The sequence below is a fragment of the Scyliorhinus torazame genome, chromosome 12 (assembly GCF_047496885.1).
Source record: "Scyliorhinus torazame isolate Kashiwa2021f chromosome 12, sScyTor2.1, whole genome shotgun sequence".
Taxonomy (NCBI): domain Eukaryota; kingdom Metazoa; phylum Chordata; class Chondrichthyes; order Carcharhiniformes; family Scyliorhinidae; genus Scyliorhinus; species Scyliorhinus torazame.
This window is the reverse complement of record NC_092718.1, coordinates 85,583,205-85,604,502: the sequence shown is the minus strand read 5'-3', so window position 1 is coordinate 85,604,502 and position 21,298 is coordinate 85,583,205. Positions and strand designations below refer to the sequence as shown.

The 21,298-nt window shown below is 61.2% G+C and overlaps 1 protein-coding gene across 1 annotated transcript in view; it reads right to left on the bottom strand.

Annotated features, from left to right (window-relative positions):
* Nucleotides 1-21,298, bottom strand: part of LOC140386533 (intermediate conductance calcium-activated potassium channel protein 4-like) — a 183,659-nt gene that overhangs the window by 24,725 nt on the left and 137,636 nt on the right. The window contains exon 4 of the mRNA XM_072468942.1: nt 2,588-2,723. Coding sequence (XP_072325043.1) covers nt 2,588-2,723 — 136 coding nt within the window. The remainder of the gene's footprint in view (nt 1-2,587; nt 2,724-21,298) is intronic.

Here is a 21,298-nt window from a genome sequence, read left to right as displayed (position 1 = left end):
GAGGGGGATATGGGGGAAGGGGGACATGGGGATATGGGGGAGGCGGGATATGGGGAAGGGGGATATGGGGAGGGGGGATATGATGGATATGGTGAGGGGGATATGGGGGATATGGGGGTGGGGGGCATGGGGATATGGGGGAAGGGGATGTGGGGTTATGGGGGGGATATGGGGGAGGGGGGATATGGGGGATATGGGGAGGAGGGATATGGGGGATATGGGGGAAGGGGGATATGGGGATATGGGGGAAGGGGATGTGGGGGAAGGGGGATGTGGGGGATATGGGGGAAGGTGATGTGGGAGATATGGTGGATATGGGGGAGGGGGAATATGGGGGAGGGGGTATATGGGGGAAGGGAGATATGGGGGATATGGGGGATAAGGGGGATATGGGGGAGGCGGGATATAGGGATATGGGGGAAGGGGGATATGGGGGAAGTGCGATGTGGGGGATATGGGGGAAGGGGATGTGGGGATATGGGGGATGGGGGATATGGGGAGGATAGATATGGGGATATGGGGGAAGAGGGATATGGGGGATATGGGGGAAGGGGGATGTGGGGGATATGAGGGAAGGGGGATGTGGGGGATATGGGGGAAGCGGGATGTGGGAGATATGGTGGATATGGGGAGGGGGAATATGGGGGAGGGGGTATGTGGGGGAAGGGGGATTATGGGGGAAGGGGGATATGGGGGAAGGGGGATGTGGGGGATATGGGGGAAGGGGGATGAGGGGGATATGGGGGAAGGGGGATGTGGGAGATATGGGGATATGGGGGAAGGGGGATGTGGGTATGGTGGATATGGGGAGGGGGAATATGGGGAGGGGGTATATGGGGGAAGGGGATATGGGGGATATGGGGGAAGGGGGATATGGGGGAAGGGGGATGTGGGGAGCATGGGGAGGGGGGATATGTGGGATATGGGGTGGGGGGTATGGGGAAGGGGGATATGGGGGAAGGGGAATATGGGGGATATGGGGGACGGGGATGTGGGGGATATGGGGGAGGGGGATATGGGGGAGGGGGGATGTGGGGAGGGGGGATATGGGGGAGGGGGGATATGGGGATATGGGGGATATGGGGGAGAGGGGATATGGGGACGGGCTGTTGGTGGCTCACTTGCTGGTGGGCCCCCGACCTCGGCATCGGCAACCTCCCGGTCCTCAGTTCCGCCAGCCAGTTCCAGGGCCCTTTCCTCATGTACGGTGAGTAGCCTCTCATCAGCTGGGCCCCCTCCTGTCCTCACATGCTCCCTATTGTTGTGTGCGCGCTTTTCCTGTGGGGGGCGTGTGGGTGGCAGGGGTAATGGGCAACAGTGTTAGACAGGTATATGAATGCACGCCATCGGTTGCGCGTATAGTGCAGAGGTTAGGGGTAGGGTTGGTTTCACCTGGGGGGGTGCCGCACATCGGGCGGGGAGGGGGGGACTCACCCTGGCTGCCCTGACGAGGTCGTTCACCTTCTTGTGGCACTGGGCGCCTGTCCGTGGTGTCAGAGCCACAGCGCTGACGGCCTCTGCCACCTCCCTCCACAGACGCCGGCTGAGGCGTGGGGCGACCCTGCGGCCGTGTCCGGGGTACAGGGACTCCATCTTTTCCTCTACTGCATCCAGGAGCGATTCGATGTTGCGGTCCTGGAACCTCGGGGCTGCGCGGCGGGCGGCCATCCTGTCGGGCCTCTGGGGTGGGGCCGCATCTTTTGAGCCGTCACGCCGTGCGGCATCAATGACGCCGCACGGCGTCACCGTCCACGTCAGGTGCTAGCTAGCCGCTGCTAGCCCATTCGAGGCCGGAGAATTTCCGTTGTTTGGGGGGGCACGACGCCGGAGTGATCCGTGCCATTTTTGGCGCCGGGTCCCGGACATCGCGCCAGTTTTTGGAGAATCCCGCCCCTGGTCTCCTCACTTAGGGAGGGAGGTACTGGAATTGGAGGCAGTTCAGGAAAGGTTCATTGGGCCAATTCGTGGGATGAGGAAAGTTTGGGCAGGTTGGGTTGGTGCCCATTGGAGTTTGGAAGAATGAGAGATGATATTATAGAAACAGATAAGATTCTGAGGCGGGGGGGGCGGGCTTGTGGGTTTGACAGGGTGAATGTTTCTCCCTCTAGGGGGGCGGGGGGGTGCGAGGTTATCTAGAACTAGGGGGGGGGACACAGTTTGAGAATAAGAGGGTCTTCCGTTGAAGACGGAGATGAGGAATTTCGTCTCCCAGAGGTGAGTTACTCTGTGGAATTTTCCCCCCACGCCAAGAAAACAGTGGGGGCTGTGGCTCATTGAATATGTTCAAGGCCAATTTAGTGTTCTGATTGACGAGGGAGTCGGGCAGTTATGAAGGGAGAGACAGGACTATGGAGTAAAGATCACAATCGGAGCACCATGGTCTTAATGAATTGGGGAGCGGGTTGGCGGGGCTGAATGGCCTCCTCCTACTCATTTTTTCTTTTGAGAGGGGCACCCCACTCCATGGAGACTGCAAGATCTTTGCTCACGGATTCTGTGCCGCCTTCTCCATTGAACGTGGGGCACCATGGTTTCTCCAGCACTGGCCAAGGCTTCTCATATGTCAAGTCAAGCAATGGTGCCTTACCGTCACTCCTGTTATCAGGCAGATAACCCTCCCGCATGTGGTGAAAGGAACCATGTCACCATAGCCAATGGTGAGGAAGGTGATTGGAATGAGCCACATGGAGGTGAAAACATTAATCGTGCTGTTGAGATTCTGGCTGCAGGAAAGAGGGAAGCGAAAGAATCATCAGTGATTTTGCACCCTCTGAGCTCATGCACACTCCACTCCACAAAGTCAGTCACCACCTCACAAATTATTTTATTGTGTGACATTTCCACATTTTTCTCTTTTGCTCTTTTGTGGGATGTGGGCCTTGCTGGTCGGGCCCAGAATTTATTATCCATCCCTAATTTCCCCTTGAGGAGGTGGTGAGCTAACTCCCGTAATCGCTGCAGTCCCTGTGGTGTAGGTACACCCACTGTGCTGTTCGGGACAGACTTCCAGGAGTTTGACCCAGCGATAGTGAAGGAATGGCCGATATATTTTGGAAGGATCCTCATGTTAATCCCTGTCTGAATCTTGTTTTTTAAATTTATGTTATTTGGCTATGACAATTTTTGTACATGGATAATTAATGGGATCTCTGCCTTTAAGTTGAACTTTACCTTTAATTTGAGTGGCTGGTAAACTGAGGATTGACTTGTGACCTCAGGCAAGGCCGGTTGCAAAGAGCTGTTTATATTTTGGATCAGCAGATTTAAAAGACATCGTGATGGACTTGGCTGCTGGCCAATGGACTGTTTTGAATTGCAGGACCTTATCAAAGGCTGCTGCCTATCGGTCGGGGTTTTCTCTGGAATGTTCCTTCCTCTTTCTTTTGTTTTAGTCAGAAACTGGAGGTCCACAGCCCTAATCTCTCCCTCTCATCTAATGGTTCTTCCTAAAAATCCAAAGTAAAGACCTTTCTCACTCCATAGCCAGTTTGAACTGCAGGGAAATTCAATCCAGCCACTAGCTGCAGACAGAGTCAATTATTTAATAACCCTTTTTTAAATCTTCTGTGGGGAACTCTCAGTTCTTATCTCAGTGAGGTCATTCTGTGGAATTGGAAACAAGTAAGAATTAAACAGGCCTGAGGCAGATTCTTTGAGTGAAGGCGCAGGTTAATAAAAGCTAAGGTGCCTCCCCAGAGGGAATCCTTCAGCCTGGAAGCACTGAATGAATATTACTGCCAGAAGATCCTTGTTAGGAATTGAACCAGTGGCTTTGATCCTTCAGCATCCTGGGAGGATGGGTCGTTTGGTGGCGGCCATGGAATGAACAGTCGCACCTATGGTGGCTCCCACTCAAGGCTGTATCTTTCAGTCCTTTCCCCGCCTGAAGAGGGAAGATTTTGCCAGGAAAAAGGTGTAGGAGTACCTGGAGAAGGTGTAACTCCTCCGGTGTGGCTGGTGGATGGATCCATAAACTAGGAGTGGGACGAGAAGAAAAGAGCTGCTGGAACAGGAGAGCCATACGTTAAGATGGCAAAAGGCATAGGGACGGCTGCCCGCCCAGTGGTCAACGGAGTCGTCAGTGGAGTTTCTGAATGCTCCTGACCAAAGCGGTGGAGCCGATTAAAGCAGGGATCAAGAGAGTGGAGCAGAGGCTGGAGTCCCAGGGCTGGACAATCCAGAAGGTGGAGGGGGCGCTGGGGGAACATGAGGAGCAGTTGGCCTCATTGGTGGCCGAGGTGGGGGTGATGCGGGAGACCCAGAAAAGGTTTAAGGAGAAGATGAAGGATCTGGAGAACCACTCCAGAAGGCAAAATGTGAGGATTGTGGGGATGCCCGAAGGCATGGAAGGTGCGGAGGCTGGCACGTATGTGGACAAAATGTTGGAGCAGTTAATGGGGGAGGGGCCTTTGAACATCCCTGAAGGTTGACCGAGCGCAGAGGGCGCTGATGAAGAGGCCACAAACGGGCAAGCCGCCAGGGCGATGGTGGTGCAGTTGCACCGCTTTGTGGGTAAAGAGAAAATTCTTTGGTGGGCGAGGTAGACAAGAAAGTGCACCTGGGAGGGGATCGAGCTGCAGGTGTACCAAAACCTCGGCACAGAGCAGGTGAAGAGGAGGGCCGGGATTGATCAGGTCAAGGCTGCTCTCTTCAAGAAGGGGGTGAAGTTAGGGTTGCTGTACCCGGCCCGCCTCTGAGTGAATTTCAGAATCGGGAATATTATTTTGTCATGCCTGAGAAGGCAATGGAGTTTATGAGGGACAATGGACTGGCAGGAGAGGGAGGGCATTAAACTTGGGAGGAGTATGTGTGAATATTTCTCTGCTCTCTGGTAACTTTCCCGCTCAAAATGTTCCTTTTGTTTTGATGACAGGATGTTCGGAGGGCAGGCTGGGTTTCATGGCGGGGTGTTCGGAGGGCAGGCTGGGTTTGATGGCGGGGTGTTCGGAGGGCAGGCTGGGTTTGATGGCGGGGTGTTCGGGGGGGCAGGCTGGGTTTGATGGCGGGAAGTTCAGAGGGCAGGCTGGGTTTGATGGCGGGGTATTCGGAGGGCAGGCTGGGTTTGATGGTGGGGTGTTCGGGGGGCAGACTGGGTTTGATGGCGGGGTGTTCGGAGGGCAGGCTGGGTTTGATGGTGGGGTGTTCGGAGGGCAGGCTGGGTTTGATGGCGGGGTATTCGGAGGGCAGGCTGGGTTTGATGGTGGGGTGTTCGGGGGGCAGGCTGGGTTTGATGGCGGGGTGTTCGGAGGGCAGGCTGGGTTTGATGGCGGGGTGTTCGGAGGGCAGGCTGAGTTTGATGTCGGGGTGTTCGGAGGGCAGGGAGGGTTTGATGTCGGGGTGTTCGGAGGGCAGGCTGGGTTTGATGATGGGGTGTTCGGAGGGCAGGGAGGGTTTGATGTCGGGGTGTTCGGAGGGCAGGCTGGGTTTGATGATGGGGTGTTCGGAGGGCAGGGTGGGTTTGATGGCGGGGTGTTCGGAGGGCAGGCTGGGTTTGATGGCGGGTTGTTCGGAGGGCAGGATGGGGTTGATGGCGGGGTGTTCGATGGGCAGGGAGGGTTTGATGTCGGGGTGTTCGGAGGGCAGGCTGGGTTTGATGGTGGGGTGTTCGGAGGGCAGGCTGGGTTTGATGGCGGGGTATTCGGAGGGCAGGCTGGGTTTGATGGTGGGGTGTTCGGGGGGCAGACTGGGTTTGATGGCGGGGTGTTCGGAGGGCAGGCTGGGTTTGATGGTGGGGTGTTCGGAGGGCAGGCTGGGTTTGATGGCGGGGTATTCGGAGGGCAGGCTGGGTTTGATGGTGGGGTGTTCGGGGGGCAGGCTGGGTTTGATGGCGGGGTGTTCGGAGGGCAGGCTGGGTTTGATGGCGGGGTGTTCGGAGGGCAGGCTGAGTTTGATGTCGGGGTGTTCGGAGGGCAGGGAGGGTTTGATGTCGGGGTGTTCGGAGGGCAGGCTGGGTTTGATGATGGGGTGTTCGGAGGGCAGGGAGGGTTTGATGTCGGGGTGTTCGGAGGGCAGGCTGGGTTTGATGATGGGGTGTTCGGAGGGCAGGGTGGGTTTGATGGCGGGGTGTTCGGAGGGCAGGCTGGGTTTGATGGCGGGTTGTTCGGAGGGCAGGATGGGGTTGATGGCGGGGTGTTCGATGGGCAGGGAGGGTTTGATGTCGGGGTGTTCGGAGGGCAGGCTGGGTTTGATGGCGGGGTGTTCGGAGGGCAGGCTGGGTTTGATGGTGGGTTGTTCGGAGGGCAGGCTGGGTTTGACGGTGGGGTGTTCGGAGGGAAGGCTAGGTTTGATGGTGGGGTGTTCGGAGGGCAGGCTAGGTTTGATGGTGGGGTGTTCGGAGGGCAGGCTGGGTTTGACGGTGGGGTGTTCGGAGGGCAGGCTGGGTTTGATGGTGGCATGTTCGGACGGCAGGCTGGGTTTGATGACGGGGTGTTCGAAGGGCAGGCTGGGTCTGATGATGGGATGTTCGGAGGGTAGGCTGGGCTTGATGATGGGTTGATCGGAGGGCAGGCTGGGTTTGATGGTGGGGATTTCGGAGGGCAGGCTGGGTTTGATGACGGGGTGTTCGGAGGGCAGGCTGGGTGTGATGGTGGGGTGTTCGGGGGGCAGTCTGGGTTTGATGGTGGGGTGTTCGGAGGGCAGGCTGGGTTTGATGACGGGGTGTTCGGAGGGCAGGCTGGGTTTGATGACGGGGTGTTCGGAGAGCAGGCTGGGTTTGATGACGTGGCGTTCGGGGGGGCAGGCTGGGTTTGATGGTGGGGTGTTCGCAGGGAAGGCTTGGTTTGATGGCGGGGTGTTCGGAGGGCAGGCTGGGTTTGATGACGTGGCGTTCGGGGGGGCAGGCTGGGTTTGATGGTGGGGTGTTCGGAGGGCAGGCTGGGTTTGATGGCGGGGTGTTCGGAGGGCAGGCTGGGTTTGATGGTGGGGTTGTTCGGAGGAGAGGCAGGGTTTGATGGTGGGGTGTTCGGAGGGCAGGCTGGGTTTGATGACGGGGTGTTCGGAGGGCAGGCTAGGTTTGATGGTGGGGTGTTCGGAGGGCAGGCTAGGTTTGATGGTGGTGTGTTCTGTTGACAGGCTGGGTTTGATGGTGGTGTGTTCGGAGGGCAGGCTGTGTTTGATGGCGGGGTGTTCGGGGGGCAGGCTGGGTTTGATGGTGGGGTGTTCGGGGGGCAGGCTACGTTTGATGGTGGTGTGTTCGGAGGGCAGTCTGGGTTTGATGGCGGGGTGTTCGGAGGGCAGGCTTGGTTTGATGGTGGTGTGTTCGGAGGGCAGGCTTGGTTCGATGGTGGTGTGTTCGGGGGGCAGGCTATGTTTGATGGTGGTGTGTTCGGAGCGCAGGCTGGGTTTGATGGTGGTGTGTTCGGAGGGCAGGCTGGGTTTGAGGACGGGGTGTTCGGAGGGCAGGCTGGGTTTGATGGTGGGGTGTTCGGAGGGCAGGCTGGGTGTTATGGCGGGATATTCGGAGGGCAGGCTGGGTTTGACGGCGGGGTGTTCGTAGGGTAGGCTGGGTTTGATGGTGGGGTGTTCGGAGGGCAGGCTGGGTTTGATGGTGGGGTGTTCGGAGCGCAGGCTGGGTTTGATGGCGGGGTATTCGGAGGGCAGGCTGGGTTTGATGGTGGGGTGTTCGGAGGGCAGGCTGGGTTTGATGGTGGGGTGTTCGGAGGGCAGGCTGGGTTTGATGGCGGGGTGTTCGGAGGGCAGGCTGGGTTTGATGGTGGGGTTGTTCGGAGGAGAGGCAGGGTTTGATGGCGGGGTGTTCGGAGGGCAGCCTGGGTTTGATGGCGGAGTGTTCGGAGGGCAGGCTGGGTTTCATGGCAGGGTGTTTGGAGGGCAGGCTGGGTTTGTTGGCGGGGTGTTCGGAGGACAGGCTGGGTTTGATGGTGGGGTGTTCGGAGGGCAGGCTGGGTTTCATGGCGGGGTGTTCGGGGGGCAGGCTGGGTTTGATGGTGGGGTGTTCGGAGGGGCAGTCTCGGTTTGATGGCGGGGTGTTCGGAGGGCAGGCTCGGTTTGATGACGGGAAGTTCGGAGGGCAGGCTGGGTTTGATGACGGGAAGTTCGGAGGGCAGGGTGGGTTTGATGGCGGGGTGTTCGGAGGGCAGGCTGGGTTTGATGGCGGGGTGTTCGGAGGGCAGGCTGGGTTTGATGGCGGGGTGTTCGGAGGGCAGGCTGGGTTTGATGGTGGGGTTGTTCGGAGGAGAGGCAGGGTTTGATGGCGGGGTGTTCGGAGGGCAGGGTGGGTTTCATGGTGGGGTTGTTCGGAGGGCAGGCTGGGTTTGATGGTGGGGTTGTTCGGAGGAGAGGCAGGGTTTGATGGCGGGGTGTTCGGAGGGCAGGGTGGGGTTCATGGTGGGGTTGTTCGGAGGGCAGGGTGGGTTTGATGGCGGGGTGTTCGGAGGGCAGGCTGGGTTTGATGGCGGGGTGTTCGGAGGGCAGGCTGGGTTTGATGGTGGGGCTGTTCGGAGGAGAGGCAGGGTTTGATGGCGGGGTGTTCGGAGGGCAGGGTGGGGTTCATGGTGGGGTTGTTCGGAGGGCAGGCTGGGTTTGATGGAGGGGTGTTCGGAGGGCAGGCTGGGTTTGATGGTGGGGTGTTCGGAGGGCAGGCTGGGTTTGATGGCGGGGTATTCGGAGGGCAGGCTGGGTTTGATGGCGGGGTGTTCGGGGGGCAGGCTGGGTTTGATGGCGGGGTGTTCGGAGGGCAGGCTGGGTTTGATGGCGGGGTGTTCGGAGGGCAGGCTGGGTTTGATGGCGGGGTATTCGGAGGGCAGGCTGGGTTTGATGGTGGGGTGTTCGGGGGGCAGGCTGGGTTTGATGGCGGGGTGTTCGGAGGGCAGGCTGGGTTTGATGGTGGGGTGTTCGGAGGGCAGGCTGGGTTTTATGGTGGGGTGTTCGGAGGGCAGGCTGGGTTTGATGACGGGGTGTTCGGAGGGCAGGCTGGGTTTGATGACGGGGTGTTCGGAGGGCAGGCTGGGTTTGATGGCGGGGTGTTCGGAGGGCAGGCTGGGTTTGATGGCGGGGTGTTCGGAGGGCAGGCTGGGTTTGATGGCGGGGTGTTCGGGGGGCAGGCTGGGTTTGATGGCGGGGTGTTCGGAGGGCAGGCTGGGTTTGATGATGGGGTGTTCGGAGGGCAGGCTGGGTTTGATGATGGGGTGTTCGGAGGGCAGGGAGGGTTTGATGGCGGGGTGTTCGGGGGGCAGGCTGGGTGTGATGGTGGGGTGTTCAAGGGCAGGCTGGGTTTGATGATGGGATGTTCGGAGGGCAGGCTGGGTTTGATGATGGGGTGTTCGGAGGGCAGGCTGGGTTTGATGATGGGGTGTTCGGAGGGCAGGCTGGGTTTGAAGATGGGATGTTCGGAGGGCAGGCTGGGTTTGATGATGGGGTGTTCGGAGGGCAGGGAGGGTTTGATGTCGGGGTGTTCGGAGGGCAGGCTGGGTTTGATGATGGTGGTGTGTTCGGAGGGCAGGGTGGGTTTGATGGCGGGGTGTTCGGAGGGCAGGCTGGGTTTGATGGCGGGTTGTTCGGAGGGCAGGATGGGTTTGATGGCGGGGTGTTCGATGGGCAGGGAGGGTTTGATGTCGGGGTGTTCGGAGGGCAGGCTGGGTTTGACGGTGGGGTGTTCGGAGGGCAGGCTGGGCTTGATGGTGGCATGTTCGGACGGCAGGCTGGGTTTGATGACGGGGTGTTCGAAGGGCAGGCTGGGTTTTATGATGGGATGTTCGGAGGGTAGGCTGGGTTTGATGGTGGGGTGTTCGGAGGGCAGGCTGGGTTTGATGACGGGTTGATCGGAGGGCAGGCTGGGTTTGATGGTGGGGATTTCGGAGGGCAGGCTGGGTTTGATGGTGGGGTGTTCGGAGGGCAGGCTGGGTTTGAGGGCGGGGTGTTCGGGGGGCAGGCTGGGTGTGATGGTGGGGTGTTCGGGGGGCAGTCTGGGTTTGATGGTGGGGTGTTCGGAGGGCAGGCTGGGTTTGATGGAGGGGTGTTCGGAGGGCAGGCTGGGTTTGATGACGGGGTGTTCGGAGAGCAGGCTGGGTTTGATGGCGGGGTGTTCGGAGGGCAGGCTGGGTTTGATGGTGGGGTTGTTCGGAGGAGAGGCAGGGTTTGATGGCGGGGTGTTCGGAGGAGAGGCAGGGTTTGATGGCGGGGTGTTCGGAGGGCAGGGTGGGTTTCATGGTGGGGTTGTTCGGAGGGCAGGCTGGGTTTGATGGCGGGGTGTTCGGAGGGCAGGCTGGGTTTGATGGTGGGGTTGTTCGGAGGAGAGGCAGGGTTTGATGGCGGGGTGTTCGGAGGGCAGGGTGGGTTTCATGGTGGGGTTGTTCGGAGGGCAGGCTGGGTTTGATGGTGGGGTGTTCGGAGGGCAGGCTGGGTTTGATGGTGGGGTGTTCGGAGGGCAGGCTGTGTTTGATGGCGGGGTGTTCGGGGGGCAGGCTGGGTTTGATGGTGGGGTGTTCGGGGGCAGGCTACGTTTGATGGTGGTGTGTTCGGAGGGCAGGCTGGGTTTGATGGTGGGGTGTTCGGGGGGGAGGCTAGGTTTGATGGTGGTGTGTTCGGAGCGCAGGCTGGGTTTGATGGCGGGGTGTCGGAGGGCAGGCTGGATTTGAGGACGGGGTGTTCGGAGGGCAGGCTGGGTTTGATTGTGGGGTGTTCGGAGGGCAGGCTGGGTGTGATGGCGGGATATTCGGAGGGCAGGCTGGGTTTGACGGCGGGGTGTTCGTAGGGTAGGCTGGGTTTGATGGCGGGGTGTTCGTAGGGTAGGCTGGGTTTGACGGCGGGATATTCGGAGGGCAGGCTGGGTTTGATGGCGGGGTGTTCGGAGGGCAGGCTGGGTTTGATGGCGGGGTGTTCGGAGGGCAGGCTGGGTTTGATGGCGGGGTGTTCGGAGGGCAGGCTGGGTTTGATGGTGGGGTTGTTCGGAGGAGAGGCAGGGTTTGATGGTGGGGTGTTCGGGGGGCAGGCTAGGTTTGATGGTGGTGTGTTCGGAGCGCAGGCTGGGTTTGATGGTGGGGTGTCGGAGGGCAGGCTGGGTTTGATGGTAGGGTGTTCGGGGGGCAGGCTAGGTTTGATGGTGGTGTGTTCGGAGCGCAGGCTGGGTTTGATGGTGGTGTGTTCGGAGCGCAGGCTGGGTTTGATGGTGGGGTGTTCGGAGGGCAGGCTGGGTTTGATGGTGGTGTGTTCGGAGCGCAGGCTGGGTTTGATGGCGGGGTGTCGGAGGGCAGGCTGGGTTTGATGGTGGGGTGTTCGGAGGGCAGGCTGGGTTTGATGGTGGGGTGTTCGGAGGGCAGGCTGGGTTTGATGGTGGGGTGTTCGGAGGGCAGGCTGGGTTTGACGGCGGGGTGTTCGGAGGTTAGGCTGGGTTTGATGGTGGTGTGTTCGGAGGGCAGGCTGGGTGTGATGGCGGGGTGTTCGGAGGGCAGGCTGGGTTTGACGGCGGGGTGTTCGGAGGGCAGGCTGGGTTTGACGGCGGGGTGTTCAGAGGTTAGGCTGGGTTTGATGGCGGGGTGTTCGGAGGGCAGGCTGGGTTTGATGATGGGGTGTTCGGGGGGCAGTCTGGGTTTGATGGTGGGGTGTTCGGAGGGAAAGCTAGGTTTGATGGTGGGGTGTTCGGAGGGCAGGCGGGGTTTGATGGCGGTGTGTTCGGAGGGCAGGTTGGGTTTGATGATGGGGTGTTCGGAGGGCAGGCTAGGTTTGATGGTGGGGTGTTCGAAGGGCAGGCTAAGTCTGATGGTGGGGTGTTCGCAGGGCAGGCTAGGTTTGATGGTGGGGTGTTCGGAGGGCAGGCTGGGTTTGATGACGTGAAGTTCGGAGGGCAGGCTGGGTTTGATGGCGGGGTGTTCGGAGGGCAGGCTGGATTTGATGGCGGGGTGTTCGGAGGGCAGGCTGGGTTTGATGATGGGGTGTTCGGGGGGCAGGCTAGGTTTGATGGTGGGGTGTTCGAAGGGCAGGCTAAGTCTGATGGTGGGGTGTTCGCAGGGCAGGCTAGGTTTGATGGTGGGGTGTTCGGAGGGCAGGCTGGGTTTGATGACGTGAAGTTCGGAGGGCAGGCTGGGTTTGATGGCGGGGTGTTCGGAGGGCAGGCGGGGTTTGATGGCGGTGTGTTCGGAGGGCAGGTTGGGTTTGATGATGGGGTGTTCGGAGGGCAGGCTAGGTTTGATGGTGGGGTGTTCGAAGGGCAGGCTAAGTCTGATGGTGGGGTGTTCGCAGGGCAGGCTAGGTTTGATGGTGGGGTGTTCGGAGGGCAGGCTGGGTTTGATGACGTGAAGTTCGGAGGGCAGGCTGGATTTGATGGCGGGGTGTTCGGAGGGCAGGCAGGGTTTGATGGTGGGGTGTTCGGAGGGCAGGCTAGGTTTGATGGTGGTGTGTTCTGAGGACAGGCTGGGTTTGATGGTGGTGTGTTCGGAGGGCAGGCTGTGTTTGATGGCGGGGTGTTCGGGGGGCAGGCTGGGTTTGATGGTGGGGTGTTCGGGGGGCAGGCTACGTTTGATGGTGGTGTGTTCGGAGGGCAGTCTGGGTTTGATGGCGGGGTGTTCGGAGGGCAGGCTTGGTTTGATGGTGGGGTGTTCGGAGGATAGGCTGGGTTTGATGGCGGGGTGTTCGGAGGGCAGGCTGGGTGTTATGGCGGGATATTCGGAGGGCAGGCTGGGTTTGACGGCGGGGTGTTCGTAGGGTAGGCTGGGTTTGATGGCGGGGTATTCGGAGGGCAGGCTGGGTTTGATGGTGGGGTGTTCGGAGGGCAGGCTGGGTTTGATGGTGGGGTGTTCGGAGGGCAGGCTGGGTTTGATGGCGGGGTGTTCGGAGGGCAGGCTGGGTTTGATGGTGGGGTTGTTCGGAGGAGAGGCAGGGTTTGATGGCGGGGTGTTCGGAGGGCAGCCTGGGTTTGATGGCGGAGTGTTCGGAGGGCAGGCTGGGTTTCATGGCGGGGTGTTTGGAGGGCAGGCTGGGTTTGTTGGCGGGGTGTTCGGAGGGCAGGCTGGGTTTGATGGTGGGGTGTTCGGAGAGCAGGCTGGGTTTCATGGCGGGGTGTTCGGGGGGCAGGCTGGGTTTGATGGTGGGGTGTTCGGAGGGCAGCCTGGGTTTGATGGTGGGGTGTTCGGAGGGCAGGCTGGGTTTGATGGCGGGGTATTCGGAGGGCAGGCTGGGTTTGATGGTGGGGTGTTCGGGGGGCAGGCTGGGTTTGATGGCGGGGTGTTCGGAGGGCAGGCTGGGTTTGATGGCGGGGTGTTCGGAGGGCAGGCTGGGTTTGATGGCGGGGTGTTCGGAGGGCAGGCTGGGTTCGATGGCGGGGTGTTCGGAGGATAGGCTGGGTTTTATGGTGGGGTGTTCGGAGGGCAGGCTGGGTTTGATGACGGGGTGTTCGGAGGGCAGGCTGGGTTTGATGACGGGGTGTTCGGAGGGCAGGCTGGGTTTGATGGCGGGGTGTTCGGAGGGCAGGATGGGTTTGATGGCGGGGTGTTCGGAGGGCAGGCTGGGTTTGATGGCGGGGTGTTCGGGGGGCAGGCTGGGTTTGATGGCGGGGTGTTCGGAGGGCAGGTTGGGTTTGATGATGGGGTGTTCGGAGGGCAGGGAGGGTTTGATGTCGGGGTGTTCGGAGGGCAGGCTGGGTTTGATGAAGGGGTGTTCGGAGGGCAGGGTGGGTTTGATGGCGGGTTGTTCGGAGGGCAGGCTGGGTTTGATGGCGGGTTGTTCGGAGGGCAGGATGGGTTTGATGGCGGGGTGTTCGATGGGCAGGGAGGGTTTGATGTCGGGGTGTTCGGAGGGCAGGCTGGGTTTGACGGTGGGGTGTTCGGAGGGCAGGCTGGGTTTGATGGTGGCATGTTCGGACGGCAGGCTGGGTTTGATGACGGGGTGTTCGAAGGGCAGGCTGGGTTTGATGATGGGATGTTCGGAGGGTAGGCTGGGTTTGATGGTGGGGTGTTCGGAGGGCAGGCTGGGTTTGATGACGGGTTGATCGGAGGGCAGGCTGGGTTTGATGGTGGGGATTTCGGAGGGCAGTCTGGGTTTGATGGTGGGGTGTTCGGAGGGCAGGCTGGGTTTGATGGAGGGGTGTTCGGAGGGCAGGCTGGGATTGATGACGGGGTGTTCGGAGAGCAGGCTGGGTTTGATGGCGGGGTGTTCGGAGGGCAGGCTGGGTTTGATGGTGGGGTTGTTCGGAGGAGAGGCAGGGTTTGATGGCGGGGTGTTCGGAGGAGAGGCAGGGTTTGATGGCGGGGTGTTCGGAGGGCAGGGTGGGTTTCATGGTGGGGTTGTTCGGAGGGCAGGCTGGGTTTGATGGCGGGGTGTTCGGAGGGCAGGCTGGGTTTGATGGTGGGGTTGTTCGGAGGAGAGGCAGGGTTTGATGGCGGGGTGTTCTGAGGGCAGGTTGGGTTTCATGGTGGGGTTGTTCGGAGGGCAGGCTGGGTTTGATGGTGGGGTGTACGGAGGGCAGGCTGTGTTTGATGGCGGGGTGTTCGGGGGGCAGGCTGGGTTTGATGGTGGGGTGTTCGGGGGCAGGCTACGTTTGATGGTGGTGTGTTCGGAGGGCAGGCTGGGTTTGATGGTGGGGTGTTCGGGGGGGAGGCTAGGTTTGATGGTGGTGTGTTCGGAGCGCAGGCTGGGTTTGATGGCGGGGTGTCGGAGGGCAGGCTGGATTTGAGGACGGGGTGTTCGGAGGGCAGGCTGGGTTTGATTGTGGGGTGTTCGGAGGGCAGGCTGGGTGTGATGGCGGGATATTCGGAGGGCAGGCTGGGTTTGACGGCGGGGTGTTCGTAGGGTAGGCTGGGTTTGATGGCGGGGTGTTCGTAGGGTAGGCTGGGTTTGACGGCGGGATATTCGGAGGGCAGGCTGGGTTTGATGGCGGGGTGTTCGGAGGGCAGGCTGGGTTTGATGGCGGGGTGTTCGGAGGGCAGGCTGGGTTTGATGGCGGGGTTGTTCGGAGGAGAGGCAGGGTTTGATGGTGGGGTGTTCGGAGGGCAGGCTAGGTTTGATGGTGGTGTGTTCGGAGCGCAGGCTGGGTTTGATGGTGGGGTGTCGGAGGGCAGGCTGGGTTTGATGGTGGGGTGTTCGGGGGGCAGGCTAGGTTTGATGGTGGTGTGTTCGGAGCGCAGGCTGGGTTTGATGGTGGTGTGTTCGGAGCGCAGGCTGGGTTTGATGGTGGGGTGTTCGGAGGGCAGGCTGGGTTTGATGGCGGGGTGTTCGGAGGGCAGGCTGGGTTTGACGGCGGGGTGTTCGGAGGGCAGGCTGGGTTTGACGGCGGGGTGTTCGGAGGTTAGGCTGGGTTTGATGGCGGGGTGTTCGGAGGGCAGGCTGGGTTTGATGATGGGGTGTTCGGGGGGCAGTCTGGGTTTGATGGTGGGGTGTTCGGAGGGAAAGCTAGGTTTGATGGTGGGGTGTTCGGAGGGCAGGCGGGGTTTGATGGCGGTGTGTTCCGAGGGCAGGTTGGGTTTGATGATGGGGTGTTCGGAGGGCAGGCTAGGTTTGATGGTGGGGTGTTCGAAGGGCAGGCTAAGTCTGATGGTGGGGTGTTCGCAGGGCAGGCTAGGTTTGATGGTGGGGTGTTCGGAGGGCAGGCTGGGTTTGATGACGTGAAGTTCGGAGGGCAGGCTGGATTTGATGGCGGGGTGTTCGGAGGGCAGGCTGGGTTTGATGATGGGGTGTTCGCGGGGCAGTCTGGGTTTGATGGTGGGGTGTTCGGAGGGAAAGCTAGGTTTGATGGTGGGGTGTTCGGAGGGCAGGCGGGGTTTGATGGCGGTGTGTTCGGAGGGCAGGTTGGGTTTGATGATGGGGTGTTCGGAGGGCAGGCTAGGTTTGATGGTGGGGTGTTCGAAGGGCAGGCTAAGTCTGATGGTGGGGTGTTCGCAGGGCAGGCTAGGTTTGATGGTGGGGTGTTCGGAGGGCAGGCTGGGTTTGATGACGTGAAGTTCGGAGGGCAGGCTGGATTTGATGGCGGGGTGTTCGGAGGGCAGGCTGGGTTTGATGTTGGGGTGTTCGGGGGGCAGTCTGGGTTTGATGGTGCGGTGTTCGGAGGGCAGGCTGGGTTTGATGACGGGAAGTTCGGAGGGCAGGCTGGGTTTGATGGTGGGGTGTTCGGGGGGCAGTCTGGGTTTGATGGCGGGGTGTTCTGAGGGCAGGCTGGTTTTGATGACGGGGTGTTCGGGGGGGGGAAGGCTGGGTTTGATGGTGGGGTGTTCGGGGGGGCAGGCTGGGTTTGATCGCGGTGTATTCGGAGGGCAGGCTGGGTTTGATGGTGGGGTGTTCGGGAGGGCAGGCTGGGTTTGACGGCGGGGTGTTCGGGGGGCAGGCTGGGTTTGATGGCGGGGTGTTCGGGGGGGGGCAGGCTGGGTTTGATGGCGGGGTATACGGAGGGCAGGCTGGGTATGATGGCGGGGTATTCGGAGGGCAGGCTGGGTTTGATGGCGGGGTGTTCGGAGAGCAGGCTGGGTTTGATGACGGGGTGTTCGGAGAGCAGGCTGGGTTTGATGGCGGGGTTTTCGGAGGGCAGGCTGGGTTTGATGGTGGTGTGTTCGGAGGGCAGGCTGGGTGTGATGGCGGGGTGTTCGGAGGGCAGGCTGGGTTTGATGGTGGGGTTGTTCGGAGGAGAGGCAGGGTTTGATGGCGGGGTGTTCGGAGGGCAGGGTGGGTTTCATGGTGGGGCTGTTCGGAGGGCAGGCTGGGTTTGATGGTGGGGTGTTCGGAGGGCAGGCTGGGTTTGATGGTGGGGTATTCGGAGGGCAGGCTGTGTTTGATGGCGGGGTGTTCGGGGGGCAGGCTGGGTTTGATGGTGGGGTGTTCGGGGGGCAGGCTACGTTTGATGGTGGTGTGTTCGGAGGGCAGGCTGGGTGTGATGGTGGGGTGTTCGGGGGGGAGGCTGGGTTTGATGGTGGTGTGTTCGGAGGGCAGGCTGGGTTTGATGGTGGGGTGTTCGGGGGGGAGGCAGGGTTTGATGGTGGTGTGTTCGGAGCGCAGGCTGGGTTTGATGGCGGGGTGTCGGAGGGCAGGCTGGATTTGAGGACGGGGTGTTCGGAGGGCAGGCTGGGTTTGATGGTGGGGTGTTCGGAGGGCAGGCTGGGTGTGATGGCGGGATATTCGGAGGGCAGGCTGGGTTTGACGGCGGGGTGTTCGTAGGGTAGGCTGGGTTTGATGGCGGGGTGTTCGGAGGGCAGGCTGGGTTTGATGGCGAATTGTTCGGAGGGCAGGCTGGGTTTGATGGCGGGGTGTTCGGCGGGCAGGCTGGGTTTGATGGCGGGGTGTTCGGAGGGCAGGCTGGGTTTGATGGTGGGGCTGTTCGGAGGAGAGGCAGGGTTTGATGGCGGGGTGTTCGGAGGGCAGGGTGGGTTTGATGGTGGGGTGTTCGGATGGCAGGCTGGGTTTGATGGCGGGGTATTCGGAGGGCAGGCTGGGTTTGATGATGGGGTGTTCGGAGGGCAGGGTGGGTTTGATGGCGGGGTGTTCGGAGGGCAGGCTGGGTTTGATGGCGGGTTGTTCGGAGGGCCGGATGGGTTTGATGGCGGGGTGTTCGATGGGCAGGGAGGGTTTGATGTCGGGGTGTTCGGAGGGCAGGCTGGGTTTGACGGTGGGGTGTTCGGAGGGCAGGCTGTGTTTGATGACGGGGTGTTCGAAGGGCAGGCTGGGTTTGATGATGGGATGTTCGGAGGGTAGGCTGGCCTTGATGACAGGTTGATCGGAGGGCAGGCTGGGTTTGATGGTGGGGATTTCGGAGGGCAGGCTGGGTTTGATGGTGGGGTGTTCGGAGGGCAGGCTGGGTTTGATGGCGGGGTGTTCGGGGGGCAGGCTGGGTTTGATGGTGGGGATTTCGGAGGGCAGGCTGGGTTTGATGGTGGGGTGTTCGGAGGGCAGGCTGGGTGTGATGGTGGGGTGTTCGGAGGGCAGGCTGGGTTTGATGGTGGGGATTTCGGAGGGCAGGCTGGGTTTGATGGTGGGGTGTTCGGAGGGCAGGCTGGGTTTGATGGTGGGGTGTTCGGAGGGCAGGCTGGGTTTGATGGCGGGGTGTTCGGAGGGCAGGCTGGGTGTGATGGTGGGGTGTTCGGGGGGCAGTCTGGGTTTGATGGTGGGGTGTTCGGAGGGCAGGCTGGGTTTGATGGCGGGGTGTTCGGAGAGCAGGCTGGGTTTGATGGCGGGGTGTTCGAAGGGCAGGCTGGGTTTGATGGCGGGGTGTTCGGAGGGCAGGCTGGGTTTGATGGTGGGGTTGTTCGGAGGAGAGGCAGGGTTTGATGGCGGGGTGTTCGGAGGGCAGGGTGGGTTTCATGGTGGGGTTGTTCGGAGGGCAGGCTGGGTTTGATGGTGGGGTGTTCGGAGGGCAGGCTGGGTTTGATGGTGGGGTGTTCGGAGGGCAGGCTGGGTTTGATGACGGGGTGTTCGGAGGGCAGGCTAGGTTTGATGGTGGGGTGTTCGGAGGGCAGGCTGGGTTTGATGGCGGTGTGTTCTGAGGACAGGCTGGGTTTGATGACGGGGTGTTCGGAGGGCAGGCTGTGTTTGATGGCGGGGTGTTCGGAGGGCAGGCTGGGTTTGATGGTGGGGTTGTTCGGAGGAGAGGCAGGGTTTGATGGCGGGGTGTTCGGAGGGCAGGGTGGGTTTCATGGTGGGGTTGTTCGGAGGGCAGGCTGGGTTTGATGGTGGGGTGTTCGGAGGGCAGGCTGTGTTTGATGGCGGGGTGTTCGGGGGGCAGGCTGGGTTTGATGGTGGGGTGTTCGGGGGCAGGCTACGTTTGATGGTGGTGTGTTCGGAGGACAGGCTGGGTTTGGTGGTGGTGTGTTCGGAGCGCAGGCTGGGTTTGATGGTGGGGTGTTCGGGGGCAGGCTACGTTTGATGGTGGTGTGTTCGGAGGGCAGGCTTGGTTTGATGGTGGGGTGTTCGGGGGCAGGCTACGTTTGATGGTGGTGTGTTCGGAGGACAGGCTGGGTTTGATGGTGGTGTGTTCGGAGCGCAGGCTGGGTTTGATGGCGGGGTGTCGGAGGGCAGGCTGGGTTTGATGGCGGGGTGTCGGAGGGCAGGCTGGGTTTGATGGCGGGGTGTCGGAGGGCAGGCTGGATTTGATGGCGGGGTGTCGGAGGGCAGGCTGGATTTGAGGACGGGGTGTTCGGAGGGCAGGCTGGGTTTGATTGTGGGGTGTTCGGAGGGCAGGCTGGGTGTGATGGCGGGATATTCGGAGGGCTGGCTCGGTTTGACGGCGGGGTGTTCGTAGGGTAGGCTGGGTTTGATGGCGGGGTGTTCGGAGGGCAGGCTGGGTTTGATGGTGGGGTTGTTCGGAGGAGAGGCAGGGTTTGATGGCGGGGTGTTCGGAGGGCAGGGTGGGGTTCATGGTGTGGTTGTTCTGGGGGCAGGCTGGGTTTGATGAGGGGAAGTTCGGAGGGCAGGCTGGGTTTGATGGCGGGGTGTTCGGAGGGCAGGCTGGGGTTCATGGTGTGGTTGTTCGGGGGGCAGGCTGGGTTTGATGTTGGGGTGTTCGGAGGACAGGCTGGGTTTGATGTTGGGGTGTTCGGAGGGCAGGCTGGGATTGATGGTGGGGTGTTCGGAGGGCAGCCTAGGTTTGATGGTGGGGTGTTCTGAGGACAGGCTGGGTTTGATGGTGGTGTGTTCGGAGGGCAGGCTGTGTTTGATGGCGGGGTGTTCGGGGGGCAGGCTGGGTTTGATGGTTGTGTGTTCTGAGGGCAGGCTGGATATGATGGTGGGGTGTTCGGAGGGCAGGCTGGGTTTGATGGTGGGGTGTTCGGCGGGCAGGCTGGGTTTGATGGTGGGGTGTTCGGAGGGCAGGCTGGGTTTGATGGCGGGGTGTTCGGACGGCAGGCTGGGTTTGATGGCGGGGTGTTCGGAGGGCAGGCTGGGTTTGATGGCGGGGTGTTCGGAGGGCAGGCTGGGTTTGATGACGGGGTGTTCGGAGGGCAGGCTGGGTTTGATGGTGGGGTTGTTCGGAGGAGAGGCAGGGTTTGATGGCGGGGTGTTCGGAGGGCAGGGTGGGGTTCATGGTGTGGTTGTTCGGGGGGCAGGCTGGGTTTGATGACGGGAAGTTCGGAGGGCAGGCTGGGTTTGATGGCGGGGTGTTCGGAGGGCAGGCTGGGGTTCATGGTGTGGTTGTTCGGGGGGCAGGCTGGGTTTGATGTTGGGGTGTTCGGAGGGCAGGCTGGGTTTGATGTTGGGGTGTTCGGAGGGCAGGCTGGGATTGATGGTGGGGTGTTCGGAGGGCAGGCTAGGTTTGATGGTGGGGTGTTCTGAGGACAGGCTGGGTTTGATGGTGGTGTGTTCGGAGGGCAGGCTGTGTTTGATGGCGGGGTGTTCGGGGGGCAGGCTGGGTTTGATGGTGGTGTGTTCGGAGGGCAGGCTGTGTTTGATGGCGGGGTGTTCGGGGGGCAGGCTGGGTTTGATGGTGGGGTGTTCGGGTGGCATGCTAGGTTTGATGGTGGTGTGTTCGGAGGGCAGGCTGGGTTTGATGGTGGGGTGTTCGGGGGGCAGGCTAGGTTTGATGGTGGTGTGTTCGGAGCGCAGGCTGGGTTTGATGGCGGGGTGTCGGAGGGCAGGCTGGGTTTGAGGACGGGGTGTTCGGAGGGCAGGCTGGGTTTGATGGTGGTGTGTTCGGAGGGCAGGCAGGGTGTGATGGCGGGGTGTTCGGAGGGCAGGCTGGGTTTGATGGTGGTGTGTTCGGAGGGCAGGCTGGGTGTGATGGCGGGGTGTTCGGAGGGCAGGCTGGGTGTGATGGCGGGGTGTTCGGAGGGCAGGCTGGGTTTGATGACGGGGTGTTCGGAGGGCAGGCTGGGTTTGATGGCGGGGTGTTCGGAGGGCAGGCTGGGTGTGATGGCGGGGTGTTCGGAGGGCAGGCTGGGTTTGATGGCGGGGTGTTCGGAGGGCAGGCTGGGTTTGATGATGGGGTGTTCGGGGGGCAGCCTGGGTTTGATGGTGGGGTGTTCGGAGGGAAAGCTAGGTTTGATGGTGGGGTGTTCGGAGGGCAGGCGGGGTTTGATGGCGGTGTGTTCGGAGGGCAGGTTGGGTTTGATGATGGGGTGTTCGGAGGGAAAGCTAGGTTTGATGACGGGGTGTTCGGAGGGCAGGCTGGGTTTGATGGCGGGGTGTTCGGAGGGCAGGCTGGGTTTGATGGCGGTGTGTTCGGAGGGCAGGCTGGGTTTGATGACGTGAAGTTCGGAGGGCAGGCTGGATTTGATGGCGGGGTGTTCGGGGGGGCAGGCTGGGTTTGACGGCGGAGTGTTCGGGGGGCAGGCTGGGTTTGATGGCGTGGTGTTCGGGGGGGCAGGCTGGGTTTGACGGCGGAGTGTTCGGGGGGCAGGCTGGGTTTGATGGCGGGGTGTTCGGGGGGGCAGGCTGGTTT